We start from the raw sequence: 20,800 nt of genomic DNA, 5'->3' as shown, positions 1-20,800 counted from the left end.
AGCAAAAGCAATTCCTATAGTAGCGACGAGATAAACGAGAGCAGCCTAAACCGTGAACGGCTATCTTAAAAATTTACTCAATAAATTTCCTATAAACTATCTCAATAAAACTTCTAACCTCACAAATTGACTTTTGATATCTCCCACTTAAGCACAACTTCTACCATAGGTAGATCTATGTTATATCCGTGCAAGAAATTACAAGGCCTAAATCTATCTTGGATATATCTTCAAAATTAACTCTAATATGATGATATCACATCTTAAGGTCAATCTCACTAAACACACAACCATTCACTAATTAATCCATAAGGTCATCTATCATCATATCCACATACATGGATATCATATTAGAATACCTATTTAAACCTTCATATATACATCCTTCCCAATCATATATATAAATCTATCACTATTTCACACCATATAACATGTGCATGAACTTAACTTTACCACATAGAATCATAAAACCTTGAATAACCTTACAATCCACATGACAACACCTCAGAACATCATAACAAAATCATTTTTATCCTTGCATTGCCTAGTAACTCAAAAACATCATGATAGCATACATATCCCATCAATAACTGTCAAGGAAAATGATACCTAGAGAGTTACACTTGTCCAACGATCTCAATCCTATCTCAAAAGAAAGATAAAAGAATAAGCTATAACTCTTATGAAGACATGAGATTCTGAATAGATCCTCTTCTCAGCTAACCATTCAAAATCACAACAGATATATTTAACGCTTATAACTAGCCTCTGATTACCAAAACAACTATAACTGGAGTTCTAAACCTTCATTTTACCTCATTCCAGTGCCATTGAAAAGATCACATCCAAGGCTACAACTTCCATGAAGACCACAAAATCCAAATCTATCAATACGGTACTCCTACTAGCATAACAAAACTACAGTGAAAACATCTCCTACACTAGACAACAATAGTGCACTAACATCCCACAGAATACCTCAACCCTTCCAAACTTACTTCTTTCTACCTTAAACTCATATCCAAGCTTCCAACTACAATCCCTAAACGAAAATAATTCACCTATTCCACAAAAGACTTAGAGCTAAAATCAAATCCTCATGCAACCTAACCCCTAACAAGATTAATATGCAAGCATCAAAACTTAAGGAAATCACCAACACTTTGACCTTTCATCAAGAACACTCAAAGTTCTAATGCTCGACACATAACCTCTTGGATTCAATCATTACCACTATAACTTTCAGAAACGCCACCAATCGTAAACTCTTAATACATTCGATAAGTCAATTTCTTACCCACATCCAAGCTTCCACTAGTTCTAGTTGGTTAGCAAGATACTTCGTCTACTACCACTACTTGCACCTATGCTCGCAACACGAGCGATGCCACCCAACCACTACTTCTTACATAAGCAAGAAGTATCAAAATAATTAAGCAATCATGAGATTAAGAAAGAGCAATCAAAAATAGCATCATCAAGTTATATCATGTCTAACAGACAAATCCTGAGAACACAATGCACATAAATAAATAACAACAACATAATCAATCATCACATTAGCACATCAATAAGCTTCACACTCAATGCATTCCATCATTCATCTATCGAACAAGCCTAGTAGACTCACAACTCACGGCCGATTGGATCGACCTGCACTGATACCACTAAATGTGACACCCTTACTACCCCAACACATGTATTGTAATAATGAAAACTTAACAAAAACAATTTTCAGTTTCGATAAAAGGGTTCACATGAGAATCTTCAAAATTATTCTTCAACAATCACGACAATGAAAATGAAACGTGAGAGTTTACGAATGATTTTCAAAAATAATATTTACAATTCTAATTCCATATAACAATCTATGTCCTAAAGAAAATCCTCTGCCTCGATGTCACAATATCAGAGCATACCCACAACTCAACCGTTAGCATTCTAGATGTCACTCGTAGCCGGATCTTCCTCACCTAAAATATCCACAAATCGCACGGTGAGAAAAGAAAACATCTATATATATAACACATAAGAAAACACAACATATTATCTCATGGTAACTTAATATTCATAAATATTTCAACATATCCTATTTCAATCAATCATGCATCGTCATCACATCATAATTCTCAATCACACCAATCATCACAAATCTTGCACTTCTTCACACTATGCCAAGGTCACGCTACCCATTTAACAATCTCAGGCCGTGCTCACCCCTGATATAACACTGTGCCAAGGTCACGTTATCCCTATTCCAGGGCCGTGCTCATCCTTGACATGTTAACCAAGGTCACGATACCCACGTAACAATCCAGAGCCGTGCTCACCCCTGATATAACATTGTGCCAAGGTCACGTTACCCCTAACCTAGGGTCGTGCTCACCCCTGACATGTTAACCAAGGTCACGATACTCATGTAACAATCCAGAGCCGTGCTCACCCCTGATATAACACTGTGCCAAGGTCATGTTACCCCTAACCTAGGGTCGTGCTCACCCCTGACATGTTAACCAAGGTCACGATACTCATGTAACAATCTCGGGCCGTGCTCACCCCTGGTCATAGGTGTGAAGAACCACAATCACATCTCATTCACATCCACATCCACATTCACATCCACATCCACATCCACATCCACATTCTCATCCACATCCACATCCACATCCACATCCACATCCACATCTCAATTCCACAATACGCATACAATCCACACAAAATGGTGATTCACATACCCCTCAAGTAATTCATCATCTAGATCATCAAATAATATAACAATAACATTCATAAAATAATATAACAAACAACATAATTATCAATTTAATATAATTTTATCGTAAACCGTAAAATCCCCAATTGTTCCAAAACCTAACTCACAGACACTTTTCTACAATTTCGTTCTCCCTCTCAGATCATCATTCTTACAAATTATTAGCATATCTATAATCCTCAACACATACAGAATCTAATGGGATCCTCAATTTCTCAAACAGAAATCATCAAATTTTTCACAACCTAACTTACAAGCACTTTTCTATAATTTCGTTCTCTCTCCCAGAGCATCATTTTTACAAGTTAAACATATATTCGTAATCCTAAATATATATAGAATCACATAAGATAATTAATTCTCCAAACAGAAATAATTATAAAATTATTCATAACCCTAAGGGCTCTTCCTCTACCCAATTCCCTCATGTAACTCTACATATAAATAATCTCCTTTTCCCCCGTACCTGGATAAATAGGAACTCGGGCAGAACCTCCTCCTCTTTTTCCTTAAACAAGGATCGGAACTAAATCTGGGGCAGAACCTCATCCTCTGAGTTCCTCTTGGTCTTCAGAGAGAAGAAGAGGAACGAAAGAGAGAACAGAAGAGAAGAGAGAGTGAGAATGAGAGGTGTGTAGAAATGAGAGGATTTGAGGCCTATTTATAGGATTTTTCGCCCACCTACCACTACGGCCCGTTCCAAAATCAGAACGGCCCGTTCTGGGCCCTTCAAACCTACGCAAATTTTTGAACTGGAACGGCCCGTTCCAAAACCAGAACGGCCCATTGCCAATCCCAGTAGAACGGCCCATGCTCCCTCCGGAACGACCCGTTCTCCAAACCAGAACGGCCCGTTCTCCCTCTGGAACGGCCCGTTCTCCAAATCTACAACTGAGATGTCCAGGTAGATGAGGAAAGCGAGTGGAGCTGGAGTAATTTCGAAGAGACTTCGGGGAGCTCGAACTCTGAGAGGGAGAGCTCGGAGATAATAGGGAGAAGCTCGGATAGGACCAATGAGCATTCCGAGGAAGATGATGAACCTGAGCAGCTTAGAACTCGGAGCTTGCAAGACATCTACAACTCCACTGACGAGTTACATGTAGTATGTCTATTGACAGGAACAGAAGACATAAAATTTGAAGAGGTGGTACTTGATGAGAGATGGAAGAAAGAAATGGATGAGGAGATCAGATCAATTGAGAAGAGTGAGATGGGAAGCAAAGCTGAGCTAGTTGAGGAGTTTAAAGAAGTGATGAAGAGGGAGTTTGAGATGACCGATTTGGGCATCATGAAGTATTTTCTGGGTTTAGAGGTGGACCAAAGAACAACAGGTATTTTTGTGTCCCAAAAGAGGCATCGGCCACCGCGGCGCCGGGGGTGCTGGACGTCGCGTGGCTCGCGGGGCCATGATCCGCGGAGGAGTATCGCGCTCTGGTGGAAAAGGCATCGAAAAAAAAAAATTAAGATTATGGGGGAGTTTTGTTAGAAAATCTTAAATTTCTAGAGATTCCGAGATATCCGATTTAAGTTATCTGGAATTATTTGATTTATCTTTTGAGTTATTTTGTTTCAGATTAGATAAGATAGTTTTTTGATAAGTTTTGATTTGATAAGATATTTTATTATCTTCTTGTTAGTTCAGTACGTTGTAAAATGGCTATTTAAAGGCCATCTCTTATTCAATAAAAAAACACAGTGAGTTGCTACGTTCACCCACAACATTAGTATTACCTCGTCTCTCTTATTTTTTCTACAATGACAGCGTCGGTTAAAACCCATCATCATGACGCAAATCTGGTCACGGATCCAACTAATGATCCAGCTGCTCATTCAGCTGCTGACTCAGCTACTAAGGTAGTAAATGTAACTCCAAAAATCATTATTCCAGACGTAGCTGAAGTTGATGGACAATATCCAATTGCTGGAGATAGTTTGGCTGCAAAAAAAGTCAACAAGAGTGACACTAATTCATCTGATGGCATGTTCCCTTGGATAGATCTTTCTCCTTTAATTCAGGCTGACGCTAGTAGGAGAAAATCTAAAAATGAGGTGCATTTTGGTGCAGCAGAGGTTGACAAACTTAAGGCTAATTGGATCAAGGCTGCGCAAGCTTATGACACTGCAAGAAGAAATCCAGCTGGTTTAGAAGCTGGCCAGTTGCAAAATGGTGCAATGGATATAGGCACCCTTAGGGCCAACTAGCTCAATGCTAGAGAGGCTTATGCTGCAATTTTGTCTCGTCTAAATACCTGTCCATCAGCTGAGACAGAGGCTGCTAGTGCCTCAACAAAATCTGCAAAAAAGGCCAAGGAGGCTGCAACAGTCACGAGTGGTGTTGAGACAGCAACTGATATTGAAAGCACCCCCCGGGTAGGCCCAAGCAAACTTATGCTACATATCAGCTAAGATCCTAAGCAAAGGCCGTCAAGATTGCTAAATTCTCTTAAATTGGAACATTTAGGGAGTGCAACCTGCCTGTACCTAGTTTGAATGATTTGTTTTGTGAACTATGCCTATTGTGGTGGCAATGTCTAGCTACTTAGTTTTGCTTTTTCACTTTGCTTAGTGGGTCTTGGTTTGGTCCCTCCACTTGTACTTGTACTTTTATATTCCTTTATATTTTAGCTCCTTTTGATATGTTGCAGATGAATGATGTGGGCTAAGGTGTTAACCTAGTTAGGATCTCTTGCCTACATAATGATGCATTAGCATATCCATCTTCTTTAAAAAAAAAACTTAAGATAATTGTCAAAAGAAAATAATATTAATCTTTAGCTGTATAAAATAATATTTAAGAATGAGAATATATTATCAATATATACAAAAATAATGTAAATAATTGAATTAAAATATTTTAATAATTTCTAATGATTTTTATATTTTGCGATAATATAAAAATATATGATATAATATATATATATATATATATATATCAAAATTAAAGAAAAAATTAGTAAATAAAATGAAACTAAATATAAATTAAATAAATAAATATATAAAAATATAAATAAATAAAAAAATAAATAAAAGAGGAAAAAAGTCAATATATATAAATTTAGATTAAAATATTTTATTAAAAGGTTCTACAACAGCTCCTTTCCCTTCAAAAGTTTCAACTCCCTTCTCTCTAAAATTCATCAAAACCCTTTTTTTATATAAAAATATTATTTATATAAATAAAATATAGTAATGCAAATTGAAACTAATACACTATTAATCAATTATAATATATTAGTATTATTATTTGATTTTATTTCAAAATGAGAATATATTATCAATATTTATCAAAATGAAAATAATTAGATTAAAATATTTTAACAATTTCTAATAATTATTATATTTTATGATAATATAAAATAAACATTTTTATATAAAAATATTATTTATCAAAATATAATAAATTAATATATATATATATGATTTAAAAAAATATATCAAAATTAAAGCAAAAAATTAGTAAATAAGCTGCAACTAAATATAAATTAAAAAAAATGTATAAAAATGTATTAAAAAAAAAAGAGAAAAAAGTCAATATATATATATATATAAATATTTGGATTAAAATATTTTTATTAAAAGGTTCTACAAGAATCCTTTTCCCTTCAAAAGTTTCAACTCTCTTTCCTCTAAAATTTATCAAAACCTTTTTTATATAAAAATATTATCTATACTTATTATAAAGGAGATTCCGAGATATGTAATTATAATATCTACAAATGATCTACCACAAAAAGGTAGTCAACAAAAGAAAATCAACCCTAGGCGCCAACACTCTACAACTTAGCATCACACACACACATATTCAACACTCTACAACTTAGCATTCAAAACACACACATTCAACACTCTACAACTTAGCATCACAACAACAATAAATACAATTCAACACATATTCAACACTCTACAACTTAGCATCACAACAACAATAAACACAATTCAACACATCATCTATCACATGTCTCATGTTATTGTTAATTATGTGATTGCATAATTTTCATGAGAAAGAGGATTCTTGTTAAATATTACACTGTTCAAGTGCAAATTATACAATCACAATTATGCTCCAATTTTATTTTTAAAATAGTTAATAATGCCATAAATTATTTATCTATATATTATTTTATTTTAAAATAAATTTATAACAGAATAGTTAATATATTATTTCATTCGTGCAAAAATTTGCACTAATAAGAGTTTATGATCTATTTTTTTAAAGAACATTATTCATTTGCAAAATTGAAGAAACGTATTAACTCTTAATTTGCTAACTATCTCATGTTAATCAAGAGCTATACAAAAAAATTATAAAAGACAAAAAATATTAAAAGTTAACTACGTTTACTTGAAATTTTCAACTTTGATTTTTATGAACTAACATTCACTAATTGTCATCTGCAACAAGTATAATGTCTTAATAATAAATAAATAAATAATCATTATTTTCCAATTAATTAAAGTTTTTCTAAGTTATATAACCTATCACTCGGTGGACCAAGACAAACCAACAATTTTGTTGATCAATTTATTTCCAAAGCCAACAAAGTCCAACCCATTTGTTGGCAGCCTATGTGAATTGAGATATCAACACAACTCTATTTGCAAGTATAACACTACAATTTGATTATATGTTCAATATAAATATCATTTGTATTTTAACCTAAAACAAAAAAAACTCAATACAATCCATTTTTTCCTCTAACGGATCTTAGTTAAGATCTTTTCCTTTTGCTTAATTTATGGTTGAGATTGTCTTTGCGTCGCTTTTTTTCATTTTTTACAGTCTCAACAACATTCTTTCTAGACATTACACTAATAAGACCAGTCGTGGATATTTTTTCACCATTATCTTTTAACACGGTCTCAAAACCAGATCCCCCATCATCAATGGCATATTGTTGAAGCAATTCAAGAGTGAAGGGTGTGGGTGCTTCCGCTTTTGACTTCATGTCATCCTATACAGAAAATGATTTGATATAATAGTTAATAAAAAGTGATGCTAGAAACAGGAAAGAATAGGGATATAGGTTAGATTATAAGTAAAATAAAATATATACCTCAACTTGTTTAGCTGCAATGTGATCTTCATCCAAAGATACATGGGGTTCCATGACAATCTGAAGATAAAATAGTCCAAAACAAAAATTCAATAAACATACTTGCTATGAGTTTCAGCAACAAAGTTAATTAATCATTCAAAAGCTTACTTCTTTCGATCGCAATTCAGTTTCCTTGAATTCAATGCCATAAAGATATTTGTAAAACTTTTTCATAATCTTTAAAATTTGAGACAATATTTGTTGTCTTTCCAACTTCGTTTGTCCCTATAAGATGAAAACTCATTAGAAAATATATTCCAACATCATTTTAAAAAGCAATAGAAGACATTAAATGGGATTTTTTTTACATCATGACAAGAACAAAATGGGATCTACTCATACATCTAAAACTGAACAAAGTAATATAGAATATCAAACTTCAAAATAATAATGAAAATAATGTAGACAATTCAAGAGATTTATCATATGCTTGTTTTTATTGGTTGCATGTACAAGTCATTAGGTTCTACCAAGACATTTGATAGTAATTGCAAGTAAACAACATAGTAAGTTGTTAACCAGACCTGAATGTACGAAATGTTCTGATTTTGCAGACCGATGCAGAGCAACACAGAAGCTTGAACATGTGACAAATTCACTGGAAGCTTTTCTTGAAAATACATATGTGCAAGAATGGGAACTAAATCTAAAATCTGACATTAAAAAAACAAAAACAAATGTCAATATCATGCTTAAAAGCACTCCAAATCGCATAGAAAGGTATTCAGCATTATATTATATCAATAGAATGAACTAGTATAATTACACCATGGCTTCAATAGTGTGTGTCATAAAATGGTAGCCGTAGTGGGTTTGGTATTGCAGCTTATACACAACAACGCATTATATATTTCTCTATTTTATATGTCTCTCAAGTCCTTCATGTTCCACCTACTCTATTCTTGTTGAGATCACTTTTATTACACCCACATTAATCCACACTTCAAGAAGGCGTCTTAAGAGTCCCATTACAACTAATGATATGGTCTAGGTAGTGCTTATAGGACTTTAACGGTTCTCACCTTACAAATCAGGTTTGTGACATTGAGTTAGCCCAAATGTCTAAATTCTAGATTGGTTCCATAGTCTCAATGTTAAATCCTATGAGTCACTTGGGGGGATGAGATCCATTTTATTTCACCCGCATTGGTCCACACTTCATATGTTTAGCCTAGAGTGAGGAGGGGTGTTAAGAGTCCCACATCAACTACAAACTACCAAGTAGTGGTTATAAAAATTGGGGCAGTTATCAATTTACAAGTTAAGTTTTGTAGGGTTGAATTAAGTTTTAAACTCATTCTATTATTGTCCCAAGATCTCTGTTATTAAACCAACATTTGTCCACACACCAAATATCCAGCCCTAGATGTGAATTGATTGTTGAGACCCCATTATTCAACCCGCATTAGTAATTAGATATCAACTAGAGATAAGGATTAGACAATCTTCACCTTAGATCCTAATTCTAATTCTAATTCTTTGTCTATTCCACATTTTTTTTCTTCAGTCTTTTTATCTATAAAAATTACAATAACGGTGATAGGATTTGAATTTAAGATCCTATACATACTATTCTTACTCTATTTCACTCGTTGCTTAATCTCTATTCTATATGAATGTCACCTTGATTCAATGGTTCTTTATCTTCTTAGTTTTTTTATTTTATATTGTTATATTATACAGTTCTTTTAGTATGATTTTCATGCGTGTTATGCTAGATTTTTGACTTGCAACCATTAGCCGCTATCCACCACCGTTTTTCCACCATATGATGTTGTTTACTTCAGTAAGTGAACAATAATACTGAATAAAAAGACAAATATTTCGGGTAAGAATGTACTAATTTCCAAAATATTGAAGGAGGGAGGGGAAAGGAAGATAGATTCTACTATAATAAACTTAAAGGGAATCACATTTTATTGTTAGACATAAGATGACAAGTCCTCATCAAGAAACATTAAGAAAAAGTAACCAGATTCCAACATTTGATATCTCACCAGATGAAAGTCAACAAGATTGTTGACATATGCCTCTAGTCGCTTCATATCATGTGGTGATAAATATTCTCTGACTGATCCCAAAAGTTTACCAGGAGTGGTCTTCTTAGACTCTTGCTCTGTGAAATTGACCTTTGGATCTATGATCCTGTATAAATTATCGCTACAATGAGCATTTCAAAGATGGATCGATATACAATAGAGAGGTGCAGATTTTACTTAATTCAAGAAATTCCAAAAGGCATAAAGCTATTAATATATTCACTTACAGATCGGAATTCTAATAAATAAATAAGATTATGAATCATCTTTAAATTTTATGGAATAATAAAAACATAATATAATCTACTTTTAATTTCTCATACCATAAACAAATTCCTTATCTAAAATTACATTAAAGAAAATGGAAGAAAGGAAGAGTGGTAGTGGTATCTTGTGAAAGACACGAGATGCTTTTCTAGTTTCAAATCTTACTATTATGCATCGAATCAAAAATAAAGAAAAGCAAATTTCCCTTCACATGTAAGATGTTACGCTTAATTTCATTTCATGTACAAGAAAGCCTTATTTTATATTTATACAGAACAGTGAAAATGAAGTATTTAGCAAAAACCAAAGTGAAAAGTCATGTTTTTAGTTCATGAAGAAGAGGGCATATTAATGTTTTGGTTCATGGAGTATGCAAGTTAACTATGTTTCTTTCTTCCAAAAGAAGCAGCCCCACTTTAATTTGCTAATCTCCTTTGAAAGTCAGACCTCTCTTCTAAGGTGAAGTTATATTTTCAGTGTCCATTCTAATGTCATAAAGTGGTTTTCACAAGTTATTGCTTCTAATCTATACATCTATTTATCTCTCTATATATATAATACAGATGTCTTTTTCGTGTACGTAGTTATTTGGTCTATTTACCCATATGACTACCGCAAAATCACTCACACCTTCCAATTATAAATCATTTTTTATTTATTATATCTATTTTTTTAAAAATAAATACATAAGGCACATAGTGTCTCTCTTCCCATAAGTATGGGATAAAGTGATCTTCAAAACTCATGATGTGATATGAAGTATATTCTTAAAGATATTAGATATTAGACATAAGAAAAGACCATCAAGCTTTTTTATTCATCCGTCTTTCAAGTTTGCTTTATCTTTTCTGTGTAGTGTGTTCAGTTTGATTTCAGAACCATATCTTATCCTCATCTTTTGCACTTTATATTTTATAATAATACTTCTGTTTTTAAAAAATAAAGATGTGGAAATCTTATCAACAATTTAATCGATTTTCATATATTTCATAACTCTAGTTCCCTTGAATTCAAGTAACTTCAAAACATTCATGTCAATATTTGTGAATTGATAATAATAATAATAATAATAATAATACTAATAATAAACACTTTCAATACTAACCTCATAGCAAGCTTGTATTCCATGCGACAAAATGTAGAAGATAAAAGCCTAGTAAATCTTTGAATAAAATCTAAAACAGTGAACATTTCAAATCACCAAGAATTAACAAAATGAATCACAAATAATAAAAAGAGATCATAACAACAACAGATGATGAACCCACCTTGGTAAAATGGGCCTAAAAAATCCCGCTCATTTGATCCATCAACTTTAATTTCATCATTGTTTAGGGCTTTCAAGACCATACATGAATGCTCACCGGTCACAGCATTCTGTTATGCTAAGCAAACAACATTTAATTGGTTATTAAAAGATAAAATTACTCATGCACTATTACCATTAATTAAAACAAAAAAAGCTTAACTGAAATCTGGCCAATGTAGAACGGAGCAAATTTAAGCTTGCTCCAAAAGCAAAACAGGGGCAAGGTTAGCCCAAATGAGGCACCAATGTAAAGGAGCTTCTCTGGGCGCCTTTCACGCAAATGTACCAGCAAAGGAGGAAGATCTGCTCGTGGGTTTATGTTTTCTTTAACTAGTGATGCCTGAATTCATATATTCATATAATTAATACAATGGTCAAGCATATATTGATATGATACACATATTTATATGCTTAAAAGCGCAGACAATAACAAATCAATATAGTTTGTTGTTTTTCTTCAGCTCTGAATTTTCTATGGTTAGTACATTTCATTTATTTTCTTGAAGCATCATGCTCTATTCTATATTGCTGAGTATTATTTTATCTCTGCATAGTAGAGTTTTCTCCTTGATGAATTTATATTTCAATGTAGTTTATTATTGTCATTTAACCTCCTAACTGTTTGATATTATTCCTTTATCTCATTTAATTCGTCTTTTACAAATATTAAAAATAGAAAGATTTTATGAAAACCTCATTAGCTGTGAAACTAAAGGAAACAAAACACAATTTTGTTCCATTTAAGGTGCAGCAACACTACACTTATTCATGGGTGGAAATCTAATTTCATGGAAGAGCAAAAACTTTGTTCCATTTAAGAGCAACACTACAACTAAATATGAAGTTATGGCTCATGCGAATTGTGATCCTTTGAGGTTGAAACATTTACTGCAATAACTACATTCTTGTGAGGTTGTCCGCTGGAACCTGTGTGATAACCAGTGTGCATTGCACCTCTCCAATTCAGTTTTCCGCGGACAAAACATATAGAAGTCAATTGTCATTTAAGTACAGAAAATATTATCTTTAAATCATCAAAATTTTCTTGGTCAATTATAAGGATCAACATCATTATATTTATTAAATCTCTATGGGTCCTCTAATAACTTACATGTGACAAGTTGGATGCATAATTGCATATGATGTACATAGTGTTGAGATAATGTAAAAGAATATGTTAAAATATTGTCCCGGTCGTATTGAATATTCGCCTCGCCCATTGATACAAGAAATACAATATTACTCAGTCTTGAGTAGAAGAAACTTACCTTCTCTGCAGCTTCCATAACTCTAAGTCTCGTAGCTTGCACTTCACCTTCATCATCAATCTCGGAGATTGGAGCAATTTGTCCTTCATAGTAACTGTAGACAGTATGTAAATGATTAGATTGAAAATGTTCTGCTTAACATTTTGACATATAAAAAGACTAAAATGAGAACCATGTTACAACATTTTTTATTGCAAAGTACTAATAAACTAGATTCATAGGAAAGCCAAGCCCTATTTTCAACAACATTGTGAATGGAGCTCCCACCATTTTGCAGTTTAAGAGGGTTAGATGTGCATAACCTGGTTCCATAGATATAAAGGCTGTTTCCATCACAAGAATCTATGACCACTAGGTCCAAAGGAAACAGCCTTGCAGTAGAAAATGGAGTATACTAGATTTGTGTACAAGACCACACAAGAATGTATTTTTACTAATTAAGTATTATTTACTATAATTACAATCCTACTTACAACATGAGTCGGCTGCTTCATTAGAGAACTAATTTATCATACACAAATACCAAAAGTAAGAAATGTTATCCACTCACCGTATTAAAAGCTCAACTGCCCGTGAACCATATCCAAGCTGAAGTTAGAGAGATAAAAGATAAGAAGGGCATTACGATTTTGGAGGAATATAGAACTGTATGCCAGAAAATAGAAGTTACCCTCATGGCACTCGGATGTGTAGCAATGCGTACAATGCGAGCACCTGAAAGGGAAGGAAAAACAGTCTCTCGAAATTGCTCACAAAACTTCCATGGTATTTGATCTCCAAAAGGTTGATGACCATTGCTCAAACTTTGGATTGCTGACTGACTAGATATTTTCCCCTCGAGACAAACCTGTAAATAAAATATATGAAATATGGGGTGTCAAAACAAGAAAGCAACATTAATAAACAGATAAACAGAATTAAAAACATACATAACAAGAAATTATAAAGTTAACACCAAACAAACATAAAAAAAAAATTGTAGCTAAGTAAAGCAAATCATGCAACCACCACAAAATTCTAACACTTCAGATATTCCTCAAATTACAAGTTCTATGCAGCACGATAAAGTACAAAGGCAAAAAACGAAAGCTTAGAAGTCAAACATCATGTACAGAAAATCATGCAACCACCATAAAATTCAAAACACTTAAGATATTCCTCAAATTACAAGTTTTGTGCAGCATGATAAAGTACAAAGGAAAAAAAAAGGAAAGTTTAGAAGTCAAACATCATGTACAACAGCTCCACGTATGTGTAAAAACTGTTGAGCATTATCAAGTGTCAACTTAAAAGGAAGCCAAAAGCTTCAAGCATTTTAAACCAGTAAAAGATATCGATTTAGTTTGCAGATATTATTGACATCAAAATGATTGTTTCTTACATATTCCATGATATGTCATAGGCTTCTAGCTTCGTAAAAGATCACAAGACAAAAAACAATTATATACCATCTAATTCAAGATCTCTCTTTATGGTTAGATTTGATGCTTTCTTTGGTGAATGATAACACCCTTAAAATAACCATGGTGTAAGGAGAAAGAAGACGGGGTGATGTAGGGTATCATAACTACTGGTTACGTGTTTCTGCTAAAAGGGTTATATTCAGATGCCAAATACTACTGGTTACGTGTAACTACAAGTACGGGGTGGTGTAGGGTTGACACTTTTTTAAACACTCTCTTTAATTGGTTGAAACTTATTGGAAAACGCATTTTGGTGAGTCTCACCCTATTTAATGTTTCTCTCACCTAATATTGTAAATTTCAATAAATTCTAACCAATGAGAATGAGTGTGTTAAGAGACGTGTTAAAGAAAGTGTTGCTAGCACCCCTCATATTCGGATAGAGAAATAATTGGGAATTCATTGGGACTTTTGAGAAAGATTGGGAGCACTCAGATTGCCTAAGCTATCTGATTAAAAAATATGCCTAGGCTAGTTTATTTCCTTGCTTTAACACATGTTTGTTGTATTTTAGAAGACTAGGACCCACCATCACCTTGACACAGACTTGTATTTTCCATTAGTATCGTAAACTTGGTCTCTATTCTATTTTAATTTTTTGGTACTTTTACTTTATGTGTCCATTTCATGTTATCACAAAATAATTACAAAAATATTATCTTATGTTCACTTTATTTCTTGTTTTTAAATATTTGTACATGCAAAGGTGAAAACACCTAAACATTGTTTTTGCTCTTTCCTAAATAAACATTGAAAATGGAAACAAGGAGGAACATCTGCAAACCTGAATGGCACAGAAAATATCAGGGAGTTGATTCTTTGATTCATCAACAGGTCCTGTCATAAAATTACTGTTATATATATGCCTAACTCGAGAAGAACAAAGGAGATGTTACATTGATTTACAGAGTTGAAACACAGAACAAGAAAGAAAGCCTAGTATACCAAGTAGTACAAATAAGTGGTGTGCCGGAGCATCTGCCATCAGTTGCAAATCATTTGGAGAATTCTTGTAATGTGATGCAGTATATAAGGCCATCATTCTCTGTCAGATTACCAATATTTTAGTATCCTTTTAAACTCAAGAAAATATAGACCCAAAACATCACCAGATAAATCTGAATCTACCTGCAAAAATGTTTCACTATCTTTGTGATATGAAAAGAGGGTATCTCGATTCACGTAGTATAGATCACACTCATTACATGGAGGAAACCTAATTTCAGGACAAAAGAACTGTAAACAGAGATATTAAAAAAATGACATCACTTCCAAGTAAATACAAAATATTCTAGAAATAACCTATTAAGATTCGGGATGATATTTGAAACATCTAAGCAAAGTAGCGAACTAAGCCAATTTTCAATAGGATCTCCAGAAGCATATCTGATGGGATCATTCAGTTCAATTTTCGTAAGACCTGAGAGATAAAAATTTTAGCAACAATACACATGTCCCTTCAAAAAGAAAATTATGCATTATAATCATTTTAAAAGCTAGAAGAAAATATGTTTACCAGAACCAGTGTCCTCTGTGCTCTTGGAAGATACAATGCTTTGCTCTGCCAACTGATGCAAAAGTTTCAATGATAAAGAGCGTCCAGTTCCTTCATAACTTTCCATGAGTTCAAAAGAAAAATAATCAGTTTGCATCGAGTACAAATAACTTTTTTAAATGGAAATATATATCATACTGTGTTAAAAAAAAGGGTTGGGGGGGGGGGGGGGGAGGAATGTCTAACAATACAAATAAATAGATAAATCTATATGGAAGGTTTCACCAAAACAAACATTATCATACCCATTAACAGTAGAAGACAAAAAAACCAGATATTGGCCAAGCAAAGACTTCACCAATGGCAAAGGAATAGAAGCAGCCTCATCAACAACCAACATGTCAACTTGTGAAAGCTTTTCATTCTCGTGCGGAGAAATATACTGAAAGAAATCAAAACCATAAAGAAGTCCAGAATTTCATTTCCTTGTAATCTCACAGCGATAAGTTTTTTTAACACGAGGACATCTTTTAAGTCACTTATATTAATGTAGAAGCACAACCAATGAACTTACTTGAACTGTTTGCCTGTGATGCTTGTAAATATTTATCTTTATAGTATCTTTCTTGAACTCAGGATTTTGACTTTTAACCTCATCAAAACGTCCCTATTCACATTGAAAAACCATTAAACAACGTTGACAAACAAGGTTATAAATGTAAATGCAGGAGAGAAACCATAAAATGTTCCTATTCACATTCTTGTAAATAATGGCTATAAATGTGAATGCAGGAGAGAAACGATACCTCGTAATCAAGTAAATTAAGTCCTTCGCATATAAATTTAAACAAGGTTGACAAATTCTTGGGACTCGGTGCAGTTACAAAGATATTTGAATACCTACACCGATAATTTTCATATGAGAAGCTAAAACAGTTGTGCACCTATCATAAACAATCATATCTAGATGTCTAAAGAAAAATACCCCACAGCAATGGCTCCAGCAATAGATAAACCAAGGGTAGCTGATTTCCCTCGGCCAGGCGCAGCCAACAAAGCAACAGTTGTAGTAGGATGTGACCTCGATAAAATTTTATCCATAAATGTGACAAGAGCTTTTCCCTATTGACAGAAACCATATAGAGCTCACATTAAGAACACTGAAAAACCAATTTGGTCTACCACAGTGGACAATGAAAGGTTGAGAGGTAAACAATTACCTGGTCCAATGTGCAACACTTCTTAACCAATGGTCCAATGAATAAATTTTCATTTAGTTTTTCTTGAAGGTTCTTCAGATTCAGATATGCTTTTGAGGGTCCCCCAAAGTCCTTTAACATAAATTCAAAGACAAATAAATGCAGAATATTCCACAAAAATTTAAACATACAAGCATATTGCTTGGCTCCCGAGAAAAGGAATGGAATGGAAAGGGAATGAAACATTTATTATCATACATTAAAAGCACAACAAATAAGAACATCGTCCCTCTACGCTCTTGCAGGGGAGGAAAATACCTATTTTTATCATTATATTCAAAAATTACCCTTTGAAGTCATTAGAATTAAACCTAGGAAAAAACTAAAACACGCAGAATTCATTTTGCATATTTGCTAGCTTTATAAGTAGGTCTTCATATCCTCCCATGTCTAACAAAGTACATAACAAGCATGTCTTTAATTTTACGTGCCATTAAAGGCCAAAGTCATCTACAACCTCCATCAAGAAAAAAGAGGAAAGAATTGTTAAATACGAAGAGAGAGTACCTCTTTGATAGAAATTGGGACAATAGACCTTACGTGAAATGAATCTAGTAAAATATTCAGCTCATCATTCAGGAACAAACATGACTTGCAAGAAGCAAGTGATAATAAGAAGCGTTCATTAAAGCGCCCAATAACCTCAGTGTGTGATTCAGTGGTGTACAAACTTCTCAATGAGGATAGAGAACGCAACAGCAAAATAACCAGGCCCCCTCCCTCCACTGTCTCTATCGTTCTTGCTAGCAGATTAGGCGTTATCGCCTCAAAATCCTAAAATGAAAAGACAAAGACAAAACTAGTTTATCTTGGAAAAAAAAAAAAAGACAGAGAAAGACAACCTAAAAAGATAAGAGATTGAGCTAGTAGGAAGTCAAAGATACCTGCAGAATGCACATTCCATATGTATTACCCATAATACTTTCTGAATTCTTATATAAACAACATTTTACGTTATGCAGAAACAATGAAAATGGATTGGCTTGGTCACAATCCAAGAGACCCTTCTGCCACAATTTTTCAATCTTCTGCTCATATTTTTTCTTATGACTACATTCAAACGTCATCACAATCAGTACATTGCAGTTTATTAACACAAGATAGATTCATCAATTACATACCGCTTGTCCTTATAGCACCATAAAACAGTTGGCTTAGATTTTATTTGTGCATTGCTAAGCATTAAATGAAGATTTACAATCTGCACATAGTAGAAACTACACTTAGTACTCAAATTATGCTAGCCTTAAATGGATTTTCAAAATGCTTGTTGTTTGATCGATGGAAAGAAGTTTAATGGAATTAAATCATAATCAATCTCAAATTTGAATTGTTTAAAATAAGATGAATGTTGACGATAGAAAATTCTATATAATACTCCACTTTCTCCTCCTTACCAATTTTATGAATTGGATATAATCAACCTTTTTCTTTATTCCATTCTGTATTGGATATTCATAAATAGGATACCTGGTTGTGGTACTTGTCGCCAATGATGACAAACATGGATCTATGCCTTGTTTTAACACCATTTTCGATGAATTTTTTTATATCATTCACCCTGTTCCACATTTTCTGCAACGAAATTTAAGTTATGAAAAATGGCCGTCACTCCTAAAGAGGTGTTTCGCTGTCAAAAGAGTAAAAAATAACCGTATCAAGTGAGTCACACTACATTTATGCTTTACGCCTTTTATGGGCCTGTAACAATATTTGTATTATACTTTTAAACTTGACGAATCCATAATTCGGTTAAATAAAATATTATAAAATCATAACGAAAATCTAAAATCTGAAAATAAAATCAGTAAAATCTAAAATTATTATAATCCATATTAAATAAAATCTAAAATCTGTAACAGTTTTTTAAATACAAATATGCAAATATTTAATTAATTTTAATATATATTAAATTTAATATAAGAATATTTATTATAAATTTAATACAAAATGATTGTAATAGGAGAATATTTATTATAAATTTTGATATATAAAATATAAAATAATTTTAATTGCAAAATATTTACGATATTATTCACGATTAAAAAATAGGGTTTTTCATATACGATTGTATATCCGATCACCATGAAATTATCCCAATTTCAGCTTTTCAAACTCTTTATTGAACATTTCTTATTTCTAATAGTTACACAAATATTAAAAGGTTACAAATAATTGTTCGACAAATATTAAAATGTGTAATGATATAATAGATATAGGTAATTGAATGAAAAATCATTTTTAATAAAACAATTCAAAATTGTTGAAAACACGAGATCTCAAGAACGTGAGTATCACACAAGTCAAAGCATCAGGTGTATGGATGTGGTCTTTTCTTTTTTTGTTCGTTCCTAGAGTATTCATTCTTGATAAGGGTGACTAATCTCCTTGCTAGGCACCTCAAAGAATGGGATAGTCAATCCCAAGATTTAATGCAGCTGCATACACAAGGCAGGATCAACCCCTATCGTTGAACCACATGCTTGGAGTTATCTTTTATGTTACACATAGTATCCGACTATATTTAATGTGGGAGTCTCATCTATACTAAATGCCTCAACTCAAGAAATAATTAGATTGAACAAGGGAAAAAAATGCCAAAAGGCATGAAAACTAATGTTGGGGAAAATAAAGAAAGAAACAATAACCTGAGTAATTCACGTTGATGCCTCGGTAGAGGTTTTCACAATACTTAGGTTAAAAGAGTGTGAAGAGTTATATAATACAGAAAAATTGAAGGATATCCTAATAGTCCAACAACTGTAATTATTTGTTGTCACTTTTATCTTAATTTAATATTTTTAATAATTTATCTTTATAAAATTTTCTATATCTTTATATTATTTTATATATTTCTTTAGATGTTTTATCTTATAATAGCATCTATTATAATTAAATACTTTGTTAGTATGTTATAGTTTTTCTGATTTAATCTTTTGAATTTATAATATAAATTAGCTTTTCAGTTATATTATTTATTATTTTTCTCTTTTTTTAATGTTTTTATAGTATTATTATAATTTTTTGTTTTTAATTTTTGTAATTCTATCTCACTTTTATATAAATAAAATTTAAACCACTAGCCTAATGATTAGGTAGAAAGGAGTTGAGATAATTAGAAGCATGAAAACCTAATTTCAATCTTCAACCATTTTTGTAATCTTTCTTATCTTTATAATTTTTTTTTAAATTAGTCCTTTTGAATAATTTATCTGATATCAATTTTTAATTTGAAATTTCTGGTTATTTGGATTTTATTTTTTAAACTCATTTATCCATGAAATTTAAGGTGTCAGAATCCTTTAATTTCTATGGTTATAGTATCGGTTTCTATATATATATATATATATATATATATATTAGATCTCTATATTTTATTTAATAAAGGTGTTTAAAAGTTATCAATATTTGATAAATTAATTGATTTTATATTTGATCCTTAAACCTAAAAATTTTGAATTTGTTTTATATTTATAAAAATATTGTTTTTTAATATTATTTTTATTACTTAAAAATTTAAAAATAAAATTATTTAAAAAATTATATACACCAAACAAAGCAATCTTTTTATTATTGTTATGAATAATAATTAGTGACTTAATTAGTGGATGCCAATATTCATTATCAATCATTACCATTTATATGTTCGTTATGTATTATTCCCTTTATTGTGTAATTGTTCAGTTACCACATGTACTTATAAATAGGTTACTCCTCTCCCAAAGAGAGTACACCAGTCAGATTCTTTTCTCCATCTCATATTATCTTATATGTTCTCTCTATTTTTCTTTTTTTTAGAACACGTTATCAGCACGATAGTCTTTTACCTATTGG

General features: G+C 32.2%; 1 protein-coding gene across 1 annotated transcript; it reads right to left on the bottom strand.

Moving 5' to 3' along the window:
- Positions 1 to 7,263: 7,263 nt before the first annotated feature.
- Positions 7,264 to 18,637, bottom strand: LOC109791806 (RNA cytidine acetyltransferase 1). Its single transcript, XM_029269982.2, has 25 exons — positions 18,364 to 18,637; positions 18,088 to 18,167; positions 17,851 to 18,016; positions 17,474 to 17,740; positions 16,928 to 17,038; positions 16,693 to 16,829; positions 16,514 to 16,607; positions 16,282 to 16,374; positions 16,013 to 16,149; positions 15,729 to 15,826; positions 15,515 to 15,632; positions 15,341 to 15,428; positions 15,158 to 15,257; positions 14,997 to 15,049; positions 13,420 to 13,596; positions 13,300 to 13,337; positions 12,750 to 12,843; positions 11,642 to 11,821; positions 11,441 to 11,549; positions 11,278 to 11,347; positions 9,864 to 10,011; positions 8,391 to 8,519; positions 7,975 to 8,091; positions 7,825 to 7,884; positions 7,264 to 7,722 (listed from the first exon to the last, which is right to left on the bottom strand). The coding sequence occupies exons 1-25, from the start codon at positions 18,496 to 18,498 to the stop codon at positions 7,480 to 7,482; spliced, it is 3,042 nt and encodes a 1,013-aa protein (XP_029125815.2). The 5' UTR covers positions 18,499 to 18,637; the 3' UTR covers positions 7,264 to 7,479.
- Positions 18,638 to 20,800: the final 2,163 nt, after the last annotated feature.

Source organism: Cajanus cajan, chromosome 8 (genome assembly GCF_000230855.2).
Source record: "Cajanus cajan strain Asha chromosome 8, NIPB_CcT2T_4, whole genome shotgun sequence".
NCBI classification, from domain to species: domain Eukaryota; kingdom Viridiplantae; phylum Streptophyta; class Magnoliopsida; order Fabales; family Fabaceae; genus Cajanus; species Cajanus cajan.
The sequence above is the reverse complement of the archived record's forward strand: the minus strand, read 5'-3'. Positions and strand labels throughout refer to the sequence as shown.